We start from the raw sequence: 17,876 nt of genomic DNA, 5'->3' as shown, positions 1-17,876 counted from the left end.
GAGTTCTTAGAATAAGGTGAATGAAAGTAGGCAAGTCACATTTTAATCCATGCAAGTTTTAATCCTCACACATCTCCAGATAAATAGTCATTATTTCATTTAAAAACATGCTGCAGTTTATTCCACAAACATAATAATTTCCCAAACAGCACTCCACCAATGAAACAGGATAAATTTCTAAAATATCTTTCTGTGTCTTTTCTTTCCAGAAATTCAAATATGTCATCAACTGTGTTATTCACTGGAGATGGTCCATTTGCCAACATCACTGAAGTAGCTAATCACAGCCTAATATTTACAAAAAAGTGAGTAGAGTGAGGTTGCTTCCTCACACTAAGGATAATTGCAAGTATAGTGACTACCATTTATACAATAATTTCTAGCTTAAGTTTATCTGAAGAGTAACATGATTCTGAATGATGTCTGGACCATTAAAATAGGTTTTATTCTATATTTACTGTTGAATTTTACATATCAGTGGGAAATTCATTTTTTCCCCTTCCATTCTTGTTTGCATATTGCAAATTTTAAAGGAAAGAGATGCTTGTTGCATTTTTAGTATTCAGTATAATTTTAGGTGACATTTTTATATATTTATTGTGGAAATGGTTAATACTAATATTTTTTACATTTATTTTTACATGCACACTTCATTTGTAAATGCTGTTTATAAAATGTCTAAACTGTGAATACACAATATATTAACTTAAGCACCAGTAGAAGGATTAAAGTTGAGTGGCATTCCTCCATGGTTATATAGGAGATATCACGCTAGGATCTCTCTGAATTCAGTAGAGAAAAACAAGTACTTCCAAATTCTAATTCATCAAGCTATCTTTTCTGAAATAAGATGAATCACATTTTGTAATCCATTGACTTTATCGATAATGCACTTAGGACATCACACATATCTATGTTTAGACAAATTAATCTAGTTCAAAAATGACTGCACGTCACTCTCATATCATGTCACCATATTTAGAACTGAATCATTAGATAAGATGATCCTTGGATTGCATTATATCCTTACCTTCCTCAGTCCAAATAACACCTGAAGTGATTCTGAAGAGTTGTACAAACTGGTAGTGTTTCTTGTAGATTAAAAGAAAACATAATGTTTGCCCAGGATTATTTTCTCAGGAAATGCTGGGATTTACAATACACATCCAAAAAGTAGAAAGGATTGCCATCATCAAATAAAACATTATATAATGACTTCAATTTCTGAGTTTCTGCTTATAAGAAGGCTTAAAATACACATTATCCTAGAATCCTACCACAAGCACTGATGCAGAAAACTACTGTATAATTGCTAAAATGCTGAAATGATGTTGAGTATGGCAAGAGTCCATGTTCTTTCAGGTATCTTTTATGAGCATACCAAACAAAGAGTAACAAAGTGGGAAGGAATTCTTAATTTGATATGCTGTATTATTTCTATAATTAAAAAAAATAATAATACATTGTTTGTTTCTGTTATACTCTGTTAACCCCAAACATTTATTGTTCTTACTGGTGGTGAAAGGGTCTTTTACAAATGAGATATCATTGCAAGTTATTTTTCATTTTTTCTTAACTACATGTCTAAATAAGGATAACCACAAGAGATCTTAAACAACAGCAGTGATTTAAAGATGTCTTCTGTTATTATGTCTTAAACACTTAAAAATGATTGATGCAGGAGTGAATGGAATAAGTTCATTAATCTTAGTTGTATTTTTGTTGATGAAATGGATATCTAGATAGATATTTTTCACGTAGAAAGCTGATAGGAATCATTTTACAGGGTAACACTATTACAGCTACACATGCTTTTTTTTTTTTTTTTGTGCATGTGTGTGTGTGTGTGTGTGTGTGTGTTAGAATGATCACACAGATTTGATAATTAAAAAATCAAATTGGTAATCAAATTTTAAAAAGGTATTTCTCACTTTGCCTTTGGTCTTAGTTTCATATGTAACTTCCATGAAAGTAAAGGGGAGCACAGATAACTGAAAGCTCTGGTACTGAAACAGCATAACTGTTCTCTGATGCCATTAGGTAATGGGTTTCTTGGCAGAATTGCTTTGTAAGGGCCAAAATACTGCTTTGAAGATATGTATGAGCAGATGCTACAGACATAATTTTTTCACCATTCTTAAGTGAGACCGTACTCATACATTTCAGATTTCTGCCCAGCATATTCCTTCACAGATGACACTCAGAGGAGTACATAGGATGGGTATTCAGCACATGTAGTGACTCTATTGCCATTTGGACTCTCCTGAGCTAACCAAGAGGTAGCTGAGGACAGGTAAATTGAAATGCAGGCAAGGAAATGGTTTTCATACTGGAAACTTACTCCAAATAGACAAAAAAGTGGACTCCCATAAAGTACCTTCTACTAAGCAATCAGCAGGTTCTGATGGTGAGAGATAGACCCCATTTTCAACATAAAAATAGGGACAAATCTGACAAGCTGGGTATTAGATTGGCTGGTTTGTATGATACAATACAGGGCTAGAGGTGTATTTCACTCTCTTACACTCACCATAATGCAGATTTAGTTAGGCAGGGATGGAGGGAAGGTTACATGTTCTCACTTGCTGGGTTGTCACCCATTATTTCTCTCACAACAAATGCCAAATTTTAGTGCAAATACAGTGAGGGATGCATAATGCTATATTACGTTTAAAGAATGCTTCCTTTTTTCTCCTTTAAAAATGAAGTGGAAATGCATACCGTGACTTAGCCCTCAGCAGACTTTTTATTTTCTCTGATATATTTCTGTGTGTATCTGATTTAAACTGCTAGCACACACACTGTCCCAAGTGTTCAGATTCATTACAAGCTATGAAGATAATCTTAAAACCTCTAGGTATCAGAAATGCTTGAGTAGTTTTGATCTGTGGTTTCATGCTCTTCAGGCTATGGCTTTATATCTCTGCTAAATAATTCCTTCCCCTCTATATGCAGCTATATATTTTATAGTGCACTATAATCTTAGAAAAAAAGATACAGTGATATCAAACTAACCGTTTCAAAATTCTTTGGTTACACTGATCTCTAGTGGTAAGTTACTGAAAACTTCTCAAAAGGTAGAAAAAATGCCATATCCAGTTACAATTTTACTTAGAATCTGTCATAGACAGATGACTCGTTTCCTTAAAACACAAGAGGATTCTACTTTTATCTCCATAGCATACATCGTGTCCATTAAAGAACATGTACATTTCATCTTAGATATAATATAATGCTTTGTATTTACAATTAAACTATTATTATGACATGAGGGACTGTGGCCAAAATGCTATATTTAAATATTAGATAAACTAATGAAACTAATGTACTTTTATATATATGAGAGAGTTACCTTGTGTGCAGATACTTGTGATTTAATTATACTTTCCTTCTAGAGAACATTGTTTAAACAACCTCGTGATTCATCTGCAGTGTAACATTAAACGTAAGTACATATACCCTAGGAATGTTTCACACAGAAATCAGATTGTTCAGTCCATAAAGCCTAATGTTTATAGTTTGAATTGAAAGGTTAGGAAATGGACTATAAAAGCTATACTTGTAATGATATAAACACAGCAAAATTTACAATCTTAGCTTGTTTTCAGAGTTAAGTATACACTGGAGACGGGTCTATACTGAAAGCAAATATATAAAAAAAAAAATTAAGGTCTGAGCTATAACACATCTAAATCCAAGTTATGAAGTGGCATCTTGATTTCAGCTATAAAATGACAAAACTTTTCTCCGCGGTAATAGTATTTTTGAATAGCATGTCAGGTAGTACAAAGACTATTTTTCCAAGAATTTAACTACTCAAATAAAGCGTATCATGTTCTTCTACAAATCTACATTTTTTTATTCAAAATACATATATGCATTTATTTTAGCTTGTGGAAAACGCCTGGAAATTGAGAACAAAGGAACGAGGATTGTAGGTGGAAGTGATGCCAGAAGAGGGGCTTGGCCTTGGATTGTCTCACTTCATTTTAATTCCAGACCTGTTTGTGGAGCCTCCCTTGTCAATGAGGAATGGCTGGTGACAGCAGCACACTGTGTATATGGGTAACGTTCACTGTACTCATAAGTTAACGCATTCTGATACTCCCACAACATGCAAGTATCCAAATGGTAGACATCTGTCAGTAAGTTAGGCTGAAGTATAACCTTGAGCCATTGGTCAGTCTTCTACAGAGTAAAACACATTTTCAAAGGATCATATTGAAATCATTGGTAAGAGGTACTTTTTAGAGGCTTTTTAGATGTTTGAAATGAAATTATTACAGATTCACAAGTGTATCTTTGTCTCCACTGACTTCAGGGTATCCTGCCAACTAACTGAGATGGTCAAATGACATCCATACCATGTCTTTTTCATTTTAAGAAAGAAGGTGAAACACTTACTTTATGTGCAGGTTCACGAAGGATGTATCAGATAATGAATAATTTGTTATACTAATATAAGAAATTAATAACTACCTCGCTGTTTAATTACTCTGTTTTATCACATGTGGAGCTGAGCTAAAGGCTCTGCTACTTACTAGTGAATCCTCAGTCCTTATTTTAAAGCAGACAGTCATGGAAACCAAGAGACATTTTCTGAACAATCAGCATTAAAAATATATGTTATTAATACTGAGCATTTGTACTTTCCCTGTAAGTAATGTGGGCCTCCATTACTCACAGGAATCTCTGCTAGTGGTGTAAAGGATGAGGTATCTCAGAAAGGTAAATTCATCGTTGCCCATTCCTCCTGTTAAGTATCACAGATTGATCAAGATCTACTGTGCATAACTGGAATGAATCTTGATTTATGTACATTGATTAGGCAATACTGGATGTCCTCCAGATAATGTTATTTGTACCACAAAGAAGTGATGAATAATTAAATATTTTCTAAGTTTTGCTTCCATAATGTCTATAATAGAAACTAGTACTGAAGAATACACTGAGAAACTGCAATAGCAAAAGAAAAACAATAGTATTCAAAATTATAGTAGACTTATCATTATAAATAGCTAAATAATAATATTGGGGAGACTGTGCCAATATAAGAATGCTTCCTCATTCCGTTACAGGAGCTATATTCCACAGAAACACATTGAAATGAGGGGGATCAAGCCCTGTTAATTTACATATGATAAATCTGCATTTATATTGGTGCTTCCTTTTCACCTATTTCACTTTTCTATTTTCACTTAGATATCATTTTATTGTCTTGAATTTGCTGGAGTTTTTCTTGAAGTGACAGCTTACATTTTTATCTCTTAATTCTGAATATTTAACTGAAATACTAATTTAGAACAAGATAACCTCTAGATGTCAGTCAAAAAGATAAACAGAAACCAATTCCATACAACAGGCAGACTGAAGTCATGTTTTAGAAAAAAATGAACTGGTTGATTAAAAAACTAGCAAATACGTACGTTCACTAGCTTAGAAACAGTCTCAAACCAGCATAGATAGCTCAGCAAAAAAAAAAAAAAAAAAGTAGATTTGTGACATAGTTGTCTAAACATATCCTTTTCAACTTAGATAAAAAATTAAGGGACCAATTTTCTGAGTCAATGAGCTGAAGTATTTTCTACAACAGTGTAGATCTATTATTATTTAGATAATTCCATAATAATTTTCTAACTAGGACCAATACTAATTGCATTGTGGGTAGTCAGCAGTATTCTTTCTGATGTTTAAAAAGCCATAGTCATTTAGTTAATGTGTTTTATTCCACTGCACTGCTGTGTGATTAATTCTTATAAATAATGCCTAGTAAGTGTAACATCAATAGTCAACCACATATTTCTACAGTATGGATGTTTAAGATAGTATTACTATCACAAAGTTGTAAGCATGTCTACTACATTCTCCTATTAACTGGGGGAAAGAGAGCATGATACATATTATAATGAGGTTAAAGATTTGCATTTTATCTAACATATTTTTCAGAACATTCATTAGTCATTCATAATTATGAATATTCCTTGCAACTTCCAGGAGACAATTACAGCCATCTATGTGGAAAGCAGTTCTTGGCTTGTATGACCAGTCGAATATGGCAGACACTTCAACAGTAGTTCAAAACATTGATCAAATAGTTATAAATCCTCATTATAGCAAGCTTAGAAAAGACAGTGATATTGCTCTGATGCATCTTCAATACAAAGTTCAATATACAGGTAAGCGAGTTTGTATTTTCCCATAAAATGTATATATTACTCTAAACTCTAAATATGCTAACCATATGGGGGTGATGGAATGGATGTACATTTTGTACAGTCTAATTGTTCTTGAGTCCATCCACTTCTTCCTGGTTATTGTGTCCCAAAAAGTGAATCTGAATTAATACCTTCTTTTGTGACTTCATAAAAAAAAACAGAATACAGGAAAGAGATTGTAATTGATTGCTTATTATGCATTCACAGATTACATACAACCTATCTGCTTACCAGAAAAAAATCATCAGTTTCTCCCAGGAATTAACTGCTCCATCGCTGGCTGGGGTGCTGTTAGATATGAAGGTGGGTAAATTATGCTGGGAAAATTTGCTCCTGATTCCACTGGAGCTGCTAAGGTCAAACAGGTTAGAGATACACTCCTCTACAAAAAGGTTTTATACTATCCCACTCCCCCACCATTTCTTCTCTAAAGTAATGAAGTTACAACATACTTATTATATAAAATATATATATATACATCTCCAGTCATTAAATTAATGAAATAACTTATTGCACACCCTTAGGAGTTATGATGACTACTTATCTCAGTATGGAATATGAACATCTTATTTCCAGATAACTGGGGAGGTGAAGGGATCAGGAAGTGGAAAGATTTGTGCTTCTGACAGTGTGCAAATGATTTTCCCCAGAAGCCAAGTATACTGAGTGTAGTGTGAAATGTACATTCTATTTGTATGTCACATGCTCCAAATTTGGAGTCTCTGTAAAATAATAAACATGCAATTTCACTTCCATGGTTGCTTGTACATGTTTGCATCCACATTTTCAGAGTAAAATTGCATTTAAAGTTTCAAGTAAGAACTAGTAATAGTAATGCTTGTAAAAACTAGAAATATGCAATCAAAGATACAAAATGAATAGTATGGAAACACTGGAAAATCCAAGCTTCTAAGCCTTAAACTAGCTCTAAGATCTCTCTACAGTAAGTTCATAATCACTGATTTTAGTAACTTTCATTTAATTATAACCAAATTCAGTCCCATTACACAAATGAAAGACAGGATTCAGTTAATGAGCACCATTTAATCAGTGATTGTGTTACAGGGACATAAACCTGAATAATACCATAGTCTGGCAGAGTTTCCCGCTGTTCAGTAACATGCCCACATGTTGGAACAAGAACAAAGCTATCAGTGTTCTGAACGTGTTATACATATTTAATGCAGCAAGTAAATGTACTCTGTATTTTCATCAGGTCCTACTTCAAATATATTGCAAGAAGCAGAGGTCCCTCTCATTTTAAATGAAAAATGCCAGGAATGGTTGCCAGAATATAGTATTACTGAGAATATGATCTGTGCAGGCTATGACATGGGAGGAGTAGATTCCTGTCAGGTAAGAATAAATGACTAATTCTCACTGCTAACACACAGCACATCTAATTATGGAGTAAAGTGTTCTTTGATACTCCAGTCATTAAAACCAGGATGGTCACTGTATATGAATATTATTTCTACACACAATATTTAGCTCTTTATCAGAATACATGTTGTAAAGAAAAAAATCTATTTTGTATGATCTCAACACAAACAACAATGGAAGGAGATAAATATGAGGACTGGACATTTTATGCACTCAGCTTTGAATAATTACTGCTGAGTAATCCCATGGAGGAAAGAGGACGACATTTAGCTAAAAGAAGGGTACAGAGAAATACATAAAAGTAGGTCAAAAATCTCAAAAATACTTTGCGCAGTGAAAGGGGGAGTGCAATGATATGTTTCCCCAGAATCTGTAGGCTCTAGAAACATTTTATAACTGGACACCACAGTATTTTGGAGAAGCTGCCTTTGTGCATTTTTCTTATAGGCTGCTTCCTGGGGCTCCTTCTCACTTCTGTATAACCTAGCTATGCTTATTATGTCCCGCTCTTCCTTGAGAGCACAGTCAGTGTTGGTCAACACTTAATTTTTCTTCCAGCAGTGTGGAGTCTATGGCATGGAGATGACCTGGTTCTCCTCAAGTCTCATGATGAGCATTCTCACACAATTGCTCTTGCTTTATTATCCCAACCCTAAACCTTTATAATGCGTAGTGAGTTTGGACAAGCAGAAGTGTATGCAAGCCTATTTAATTTGCCTTTCCTTCAGCATCTTTGACTTTTCTCTTTTTGCATTTTGTCCCTCAAACTGAAAAACATTGTAGCACTGTAAGTTGATAAGAGCACAAGTGACCACTATTGTGATCAATGACCATTCAACCATAAGCAAAGAGGAACAAGCGAGTCCTGATACTGTTTCATCCTCTAGGCTGCTGTCACAGCCTTTGAACTTTTGTGGATGCCCTAGAGTTATGGGCAAAAGTATTTTAATGACTGAGTCCCCACAGAAGTCTCCCCTAAAGCTTCCTTCATAGGGCCACGAGTAGACAACAATACTAGTTGAATTAACTCACTTCAAACCAGACAATAAAAACTAGTCAGTTTTCTTTCTCATCAAAATAAGACATTCAAAACTGCTCAGGCTGCAGGATGAATAAAATTTGGTCTCCCACACTCTATTGCGTGGGTGTCCAACCTTTTTACTTGCTTGGACCACATTGAGCAAAAAGGAATTGTCTTGGGCCACATATAAAATAAATAATAAAGTTAATGTATATAAGTAACAAAACATATTTTTAATGTATACTTTATTAAAACATAAAAAACAACTACAAAAACATAAAACTAATGGGATGTTTGACATTGTTTTTGTGAAACTAATGTATCAGTCTGGTTCAGTGGCAGTGATCGACATTCCTAGTGAGTTCTCAAGGTGTTCATCAGAGATTTTTGAATAAATATTACTCTTCCTGTGCTTCATCCTTGACAATAACAGTTCACAAATGTACTTACTGCCAAAAAGCAATGACATGAATAAGGTGTGACTGTGAAGCGAGGGATATTTTTATGGGGTAAAATAGGTCTTATAAAAGCCTGATAGAGACATGACCAAATTTTACTTTGACTTGAAGGTCTTATTGTAACTCTGTATATTCCATTTGAAAATTTGCAGATAATGTATTTATGTCAACTGAAAATGGAGTCACAAATATACAAAAAAAAAATTATAATTTTTTTTTGAAATCTTGAAACCTATTCTCAAATTCCTGTATCAAAACAGAAAGCACATCCACACATTTTTCACTGTTCACAGGACTGTGTTTAGCCAATGTGTCAAAATGCACAAAATAACTTGCCATAACTTGAGCTTGCCATAATTTAAGTTTCATTTCAAACACCATTACGGTTTGAAACAGCACAGATAAGTTGATTTGCACCTCGACGACACGTGCTTGACTCAATTGAATGAGAAGTGAAAACCACCAAAAAAATGCTAAATCTGTGAGCCATTTTTAATTTTCATGTTCTGGCATAAATTTTCCTTTTGATTCCATTAAGGACTTGATTTCACTTTGCAAATCATAAAATCTTTTTAGCATTTTACCCCAATTTAGCCACCTTCCTTCACAAAAGTAAATGATGACCCCATAAATCAACATCCATACTTCTAAGGAACTCCTGGAATTAGCAATGATTCAGTCCCTTGGACTTTATGAAATTCACAGCTTTGATGATGGTTTGCATAACAATATCCATTTGTAAAGCTTTCACACATAAAATTTTGTTGATGTCTGATGCAGTGATATTTCATCACACGTGAGATGCCAGTGGCAATTGCATCATCTTCTATTAATTTTATAAGCCCTTCTTTTTTTACCAACAATCACTGGGGCACCATCAGTAGATATGCTGACAAAGGTTAAAGAAAATTGTTTTAATATATTTTTTTACTGCTTCATATAAATCAAGTGATTTAGTTTTGTCTTTCAGTGGCACCAAAGAATCCATTGCTTCAGTGACATTACATTTATTATCAGTATCTCTAATGAAAATGGCAAGTTGAGCCATATCTGTAGCTTCAGTACTTTCATCTACCACCAAAGCAAAAAAAGCTGGAAATTAGCAGCTTTACCCTCCAAATTTCTTTTGATATATATTCCTCTTTCTTCAGATTGGCTGGCTATGGTCTGATGGCATAAACTGATTCTTAAAAAATCCATTTTTTTTAAATCAGGACACATTATATCTGCCATGTATTCCATATATTGGTTAATAAACTCACTATCAATAAATGCGTTTGATTTTTTTACAATCAGATTTGCTACCACAGAACTAGCTTTTATAACAGAATTCATTTGAGTTTAAAGTTTTTTTAATATTTTGTTGAGATGACAGACTTTTTTTCAGTTCCACTATTGTGTCTTTATGTAGCATTCCTTGATATACATTGCATTTGGCAGCACATTTCTGCATATAATATATTTTCAAATTCTAATCTTTGAAAGTTGACATGATCTCCTAGCAAATTAAGGATAGTGCCACATTATTTGTCAGCATTGCACTGCACCCTCCTCAGATCCCAGGGCTGGGTTGGGCCACTTGGTGGGGCAGAGGTGCTACCATGATAGCGTGGCAGAAGGGCCTGCCACATTACAAGCTATGCCAGGCCACATGCAGCCCATGGGCCGCACATTGGACGTGCCTGCAGACCACTGCAATTCTGTAACTGCTAAATTATTGAGAAAGAGGTGGCAGAAAAACTCACCTCCTCTTCTGGCAAACTTGTCATCATTTCCTCTAAATTTGAAATTGTCAAACTTCTGGAGGGACAGAAAATAGAACTGCCTTTTAGCTTAATAGATTCAGCTAAAAAATAATGCTACACGTTTACCCAGTTGTGAAAGATGAAGGGCTAAAGGTACTCAGAACACTTTGAAAGTAATGCCTCCTATTTATTTCCATGGAAACAACAACAGACACAATGACACAATTTGATAGAGCAAATTTTCAGCCACAAAACGTTATTTTTCAACAGTCACCACTATCAGCTACGCATTTCCACCAGTGATAAACAAGAGTCTGCATGCCTTGCTTAGAAAAATCTGCATCAGCACAGGTGCCTCAGTTTCACAGCAGCTATGACAGTGTCATTGCTAGGAAAATGTTGCCCACACAGTCCAATTTTCACTGTGCTAACATTCCTGCTTGGTCTCCATAAATGTTCAGCAACCATCAATGAATGTCAGTGAGAGACATTTTTTCCACATGGAGGAATTCAGAGACACTCCTTTGCTTCATCCACACTTTCATGTCAGATGCCATTCTGTCAGGCTGCCCCCCTGCTTCCATCTGTCACATGGGAACAAAATGTAATGGGATATTGGTGGGAAGGTTGAACTTCTACTGCCATACCACCAACATATGCTTCTGATGACATGGGCCAACATAATAAAATAGAGGCATTACTTTCAGAGCATTCCTCATATAATAATCCTTTGAAACTCAGTCCTGAATCTAAAAGAATGATGACAGCTTAAAATTGCAGCCTTAAAGGAAACAACAACAAAAAAAAGTAAGTTGATTATTTCAAGATTTTTTCTATTTGGAAGAATCCATATTGATTTCATTTCTGATGTCCAAAGCATATAAGATACAATATTTATGATGAAGGATCAATAACAAAAAATATCGTAAACAAGCTCTACTCCAGGGTTAACGCTGTACACTTTTAACTTTTGAATTGCATATTGCAGGGGGATTCAGGAGGCCCTCTGATGTTTGAAGATGGTAACCAATGGGTTTTGGTAGGTGTAACATCATTTGGCTATGAGTGTGCACTTCCCCAACGACCAGGAGTGTACGTTCGGGTCACTATGTTTGTGGACTGGATCCAAAAAAACATGTATTACCTTGACATTTCTTAACAACAGAAACAGAAGTTAAAGATTGCAAGTAAGTCACTGCAGAATAATACAAAACAGACTGGCATTCAAAACTCATAACAAGGGAATCTGAAAAAAATACGATTCAAAGTGCAGTCTGGTTTCAAATTTAGGAAAGGAAAACATTAATAACTGAAAATTCCCTTTATCAATTGAGAGGAATATTTCAAATGAGATAGATTCTATGCTTTTGTTAATAGTTTTAGCAGTTTACTGTTTGCTTTATATAAGAGGTAATTCTGCTGTCAGTCCATGGTTTGGGAAAACAGTTTATTTGAACATCACTGTATTAAATGTATAGTGGGGATTTTATAAAGTATGACAGGGAAGAAAGAAAGAAGGAAAGGAGGGAAGGAGGAAGGATTTTTCAAACCACTGATGCTTTATTGAAAAATGGCCTAAATTGTTAATTTCGGGATAAATATGATCTATTTTTATGATTTTACACTACATTTCCCAATGTGCATTTTCATGTCAATGCGCAGTCAATTCTTCTCAGTAACTGCCACATATCAAAATGAAGGTATATGTTATCGGTTGAAACTGGGCTCATGAGAGTTCTCGTATCTTGCCTGTTACAAAAAGCTCTAAAATGAAGTTTGTGGATTGTGAATAATGGTTGATTATGTATCATGCTGCTTTATAACAAGCAAAGTGAATGTAAGATAAAAGTTCTCTCTGGTGTAATTTGTTTGCTTTTCAGTTTTCCTTTTGTGCAAGACTTTTGACAATTATTCAAGTAATTATAGATATAACCTTGCGTGGACCTTTGAAGAGATATGCAATATACTGCAACTTCCCCTCATATATGTGTTTTAACAACTGACAATAATGAGAATCAGCCATTCATGGTGAATAAAATGTAATTGGGTTCACTTGACATTTTATGCTTTTTCTATATTGGGGGGGTTTAATAATGATTTTGTGTTTTGTATAGACTCTATCCTGATTGCTTATTAACAGCAGTCCAAGTGGTAAAAAATATGGAAAAAAAACAACAAAAGAAAAGCAGTTCTATTAAAATAATTCTTATTGAAATACCTTAAATTCAATGGTGTCTTAATGTTTGTTAGTGTAATATGATTTATGTCCTTTATTTCTGCTTATAGATGGTATAGAAATTTAATGTCTTTTTCATTCTACAGTACCATGTGTAAACACAAAATGCATTCTAATTTACTGCACATACGTATCTATATATATACTCATAGATGTATGATTTTTGTAAGGAGCTTCCATACTTGGTGTTTACAATGCTAAATGCAGATATGAAGTGCTCAGAATACAAGGTGAGCTTACAAACACAGCTTGACGGTCACTGAGAAAAAATGTCCTTTGGTCATCATAAATGTTAGGGAATTAGGTGCAGACCAAAATGTGCACTTCCATCAATACATCTGTGACCATGCGTCACACAGATGTGATTAAGCCAGAGCGCAGACAAAAAGTATTTTAGACTCTTTCATACAAACTATGCAGTGCCAGTCAGTTCAAATGAGAATTCCAAAGAAGATCCAGAAGTTACAAATTCTCCCTGGCCAAGCATAGTAGCTACTCCCCCCATGCATGCTACATGTTTACTTTTCTGGAGGACAAACTAAACATGCTAATCAATTCAACAAACAGAAACCAAAGTGTCTCTTTTCCCTTTGACAAATATCTAAAATACCACTTGACATGACATTCCCAGTTTGTTCACGGAAACCTGAATATATGTAAAAGGAAACAGTGTTTATTTCTTTGCAAATTAACAAAACATATTCACTGTATTGTGAATTTGTTTCTAAACAAATTCTAAACAAATTTTTTGTTGAAAAACATTGGGTAACATTTTAGAATTGCTAACCTTATCTTTAGTATTAGTCTTTTTTCTCCCGTTCCTCTCCTTCATTGGAAAAAAGCCAATGAAAATAAAGTGCATTCTGCTATCAAGTATAAATTGATGTGGATGAAGCAATTACATTAAAATACTTAATTAAAATGTGACATGAATTCAGTAATATGTACGATACATCACTGTTGTAAATGGCATTCCACTCTGCTCATGAAATACAAAAGCCAAATCAAAGTATATCCAGTTACTAGAAAATCTGCTTCCCAGAAATACAGTAATATCCTTTTATTTATTTGTATTTTTTGCTTCCCAAAATGCAAAGCATAGATTTTGAGGTTTACACTAATAAATTATCACACTGGACTCAAAATTTTCCTGTTATAAACTTCCATATAGAAGCATATATGTAACATACACTAGTCAGCATAATTAAAAATAAATATTTTATTTCAACTAATTTATGTTGGGGTAACCTTTGCCAAGCACATTGTAGACTTCATTCAACATCCATTACTTTAGCATGCCTGTCCCATATTAGCCTGTGGTTAAACCAGTCATTACTACATTAATACATGTGGGCAGCATGGATATTTTTTTATTTGAGTTAAAGCTCTGAGATATTTTAAAATAAGGTATGGAAACATTATGCTGATTTACACTTGCACCTAAAAAGATTAAAAGATTGAAGGAGGCAACAAGAGCTTTCTATCTGCAATGCTATTTATTGCAAAAAGCCAGAATCACTATGGAAAGAAAGAAAAATCACATTTCTTGAGGGAAATGGGGAATAGGAGCGAGAAGTATAATGTTTTTTAGTATGCCAGATTGAAGTCATGATGACCATCTGAGGCCAAGTTATATCTTTAGTCTTCTTCGTTTGTCAGTTCCTTGCCTCACACATCGTGTGGCCATTTGCGAGATTTAGGGAGGTAGCGATAACGGAATGTGGTCAGCATGAGCTGACCCATAGCTGTATGTAGAAGCCAACAAGCTGCTTTGAAGTGGCTCTAGTTGATGAAATCTGTCACCTGAAATTGCTCCTTTTGCCAGTTTGTAGAATTTAATGTGAGTATGAAGGACAAAGAGGGGTTTTTTTTTTTTTTTAGCTTTTTTTGTATTTGTTGTTGTTTGTGTTTTTTTTAATAGCAATTCTGTTTTCACTAATGTACTATGTCACATAAAAATCTACTGTTTTCCTGGATTCTCTAAGCCCAACAAAAATCCAAAGGAAATAACAGCATAAAGTCTAATTTCTGTGTGTTCTGTCTGCAAGTGTGAAACACATTTTTTTCTCCTTTCCTCTCTTACTACTACACCTATCTCCCTTTTGCATGCAAAACTAGGAAAATAAAGACAAAAGAATTTGTATACATACAGGATTTATAGGTTGTGTATAAAAAAAAATCACCACCTTAAAGGTGGGACTTACTGGTGTAAGACTGTACAGTTTATTCTGTGCACTGTCTTTTAAAGAGGACTCTTTAAGACTGTTTAGATTTTACCTGGTATCTGGGAACCCAGTCCTAGGCAAAGGAAATACATGCAAGGAAACAATTTCCTTCCTCTTAGGCTGGTGAAATGATGTAGAAATATTCTGTCCCAATAATCAGTATTTTTTATTGATATGTAAAATCTTAATTCATTATAATTAAACCATAGCATGCCATTTTCTGTTCCTCCTTCACACAATTTAAGACTGGCCCACACTGATAAATGCCCAGCAGTCACCTTCACTCTTTTGGAAAGACATCTGAAGGTGTTTGCATTCTCCTGACTGCAGCATGGAAATGACTCCTGTCACTTCTGCTGCACCAATCACAATGTTGACTTCTACACATCATTTAGAAGCACATAGTATGAAGAAATGGCAGTTCTGTAGTTTTATGTTTAACTTCACTCTCTCCTGCCCTATTTTCTTGAAGGATTGAATCCATCAAATCAAGTTCTTATTACCCCAAACATTCCCAAGGAAGATGAAGCTCCTGCCCTCAGGTGAGTTAAGCAGAACTTAGGTCATGAAGAATAAAACAACTCTGGTCTTGATAATCATGCAGGATCGTGGTATTTTTGTTTTATTTTTAATCACTATAAAGGAATTCGAAGTAAGGGGTTGAGCAAAGAAAGTTGTGGTTAACAGTAAACCTACAGGATAGAGTAAGGAGGAATGGCAGTGCTTAACCTGAACTACAGAAGAACGCTTCTTCAAAGAGGAAGTGAAAACACGGCATAACTGCAATTTTACGATGCCTCCAAAAGAGTTGCAGCAATAGCATTGCTCAACTAGTGTTAGTGCTTTGGAACTTTTAAATGGTTTTTTTTTTCTTTACTCAGAAAAATTTATACACATTTGTCTCTGAATTTCAGAAGCTATAGTCAAGATCAGCAAGCACAGCGCAGGCTTCACAAAGCGTAATATGCTTTCACTTCTATTCAGCTTCTTCCAGTTTCCACCCAGCAGTAACTTTGCATTTGTATTAATGGAAAGGCTGACAAGCTTGAACTTGTGCATTTGAACTCTTGCTGCAAACTGCAGCAAAACCAGTTAGCCTTTCTTATACAGCACCAGACTGTCACCAACACATCAGCTAGAGTGCTTTTGCTAACACCCTGAGATGCTGTCCTAATAGCACAGAAAGCTCTTAAAGAACCAAAGAGAATGAACATTAATGATATTAGTAATATTTCTTTATAAAGAACTTTAAATGCATCAGAGTTACCTCTAGATCTACCAATTAACATAATTAACACTCTTCTAGCTTAGCCTCAGTAAAGCTGGGATCAATCTCCTAGTGCTGTTTCCGAGAAAAGCCATTTGTCTTCCTTTTGATCCATTATTCCTAAAAAACTATTAACTATATTTATACAATCTTTAAAGACTTCTTTACTTGGATTTACTGAAACAATTCTATTCTTAAACTCTTGCCCACGGGGATACTGAAATTTGTATTTTCTTTAAGAAAAAAATATTTTGCTTAACCACTAAGAGCTGTATTCAAAAGTATCTCATTAATGTTTTATCATTTGCCAAGTGATTTATGTTGGCCTTGGACCAATACATCAAGAAGATATGGTGGTCACTCCCTGGTAAAATGGATTCATTATATAAGATCAAACCATTTTTGAATCCTTGAATTTTGTCACAGCAGATGAATGTTGAAATATGGCAGCAGTCTCTGCCAGCAAGCATGGTTTATGTATACCAAAGTAATTTGTGCCTGAGGATCAAAAACTGTCGTAAGTGTGCAAATAAATACTAAACAAATATTTTGTATCAAACATTTATGCAAAGATAAATAATTGTTACACTGCAAAATTGTCAGTTCCATGTACAGTACATCAACTAGGTTACAATGCATAAGAGATTAAAGAAAACAAGAAGGTTTTGTTTAACTACAAACAATCTATCTTAAAATTGATATACATTGTAGATATGTCCTCATAAAAATTTCAAATGCGTTTTCATTTCATTACTCACAACTAGCTGACTTACATCTCTTAGCAAAATAAACACATATCCTTTATTTAGCATGGCATATTTTGTTACTGAATTAATAATCAAACATTATAAAAAATGATCTGAACATTTGCCTCAAGGGGGAGCTTACAGTTCATTCTTGTAGATCCCTTGCATTTTCAAGCCATTCCAAGCTAATGTTCTCCGACGACATTACAATACAGCCCAACTGCAAAATATTATTTTTGCTTTGCTTTCAGTCAGTAAATCATTATACCTCCATGCTACTGTCCTTCCTAGGTGTCTTTGAAATCCATAGTGTGGACTGGTTCGGACTTGTTTTTGTTCTTCCTTTACTGAAAAATAAAAATATAAACTATTCTCAGTGCACATGTACCTTTACAGTCCTGATTCAGATTTGTGATCAGACCTGGATATTTCAACCCCTATTTGAAGGCTGTGTTTGTTGGCATAGATGTCCCCTCTACACAAGTCATGCCCATGCTGCACCAAGCTTAGTGCCACAGTGGTGGGTCAGGTAAGCAACTGTTACCAATGTTACAGGACCACCCTGTTTAGGAGAGCTCCT

At 34.6% G+C, this 17,876-nt stretch overlaps 2 protein-coding genes across 4 annotated transcripts in view; one reads left to right on the top strand and one right to left on the bottom strand.

The window, feature by feature from the left end:
- Positions 1-12,963, top strand: part of TMPRSS15 (transmembrane protease, serine 15) — a 308,179-nt gene extending 295,216 nt beyond the window's left edge. Inside the window, exons 34-40 of the mRNA XM_021403493.1 lie at positions 210-305; positions 3,396-3,445; positions 3,891-4,065; positions 5,995-6,176; positions 6,423-6,518; positions 7,432-7,571; positions 11,811-12,963. Of these exons, the coding sequence (XP_021259168.1) occupies positions 210-305; positions 3,396-3,445; positions 3,891-4,065; positions 5,995-6,176; positions 6,423-6,518; positions 7,432-7,571; positions 11,811-11,981 (910 nt within the window). The 3' untranslated portion in view covers positions 11,982-12,963. The remainder of the gene's footprint in view (positions 1-209; positions 306-3,395; positions 3,446-3,890; positions 4,066-5,994; positions 6,177-6,422; positions 6,519-7,431; positions 7,572-11,810) is intronic.
- CHODL (chondrolectin) overlaps positions 16,766-17,876 on the bottom strand; it is a 31,514-nt gene continuing 30,403 nt past the window's right edge. For 2 of the 3 annotated variants that reach the window (XM_021384843.1, XM_021384845.1), the window contains one exon: positions 16,766-17,643. In XM_021384843.1, the coding sequence (XP_021240518.1) occupies positions 17,559-17,643 (85 nt within the window). In that variant the 3' untranslated portion in view covers positions 16,766-17,558. The remainder of the gene's footprint in view (positions 17,644-17,876) is intronic. The other variant, XM_021384844.1, reaches the window with a different exon arrangement.

Source organism: Numida meleagris, chromosome 1 (genome assembly GCF_002078875.1).
Source record: "Numida meleagris isolate 19003 breed g44 Domestic line chromosome 1, NumMel1.0, whole genome shotgun sequence".
NCBI lineage: Eukaryota > Metazoa > Chordata > Aves > Galliformes > Numididae > Numida > Numida meleagris.
The sequence above is the reverse complement of the archived record's forward strand: the minus strand, read 5'-3'. Positions and strand labels throughout refer to the sequence as shown.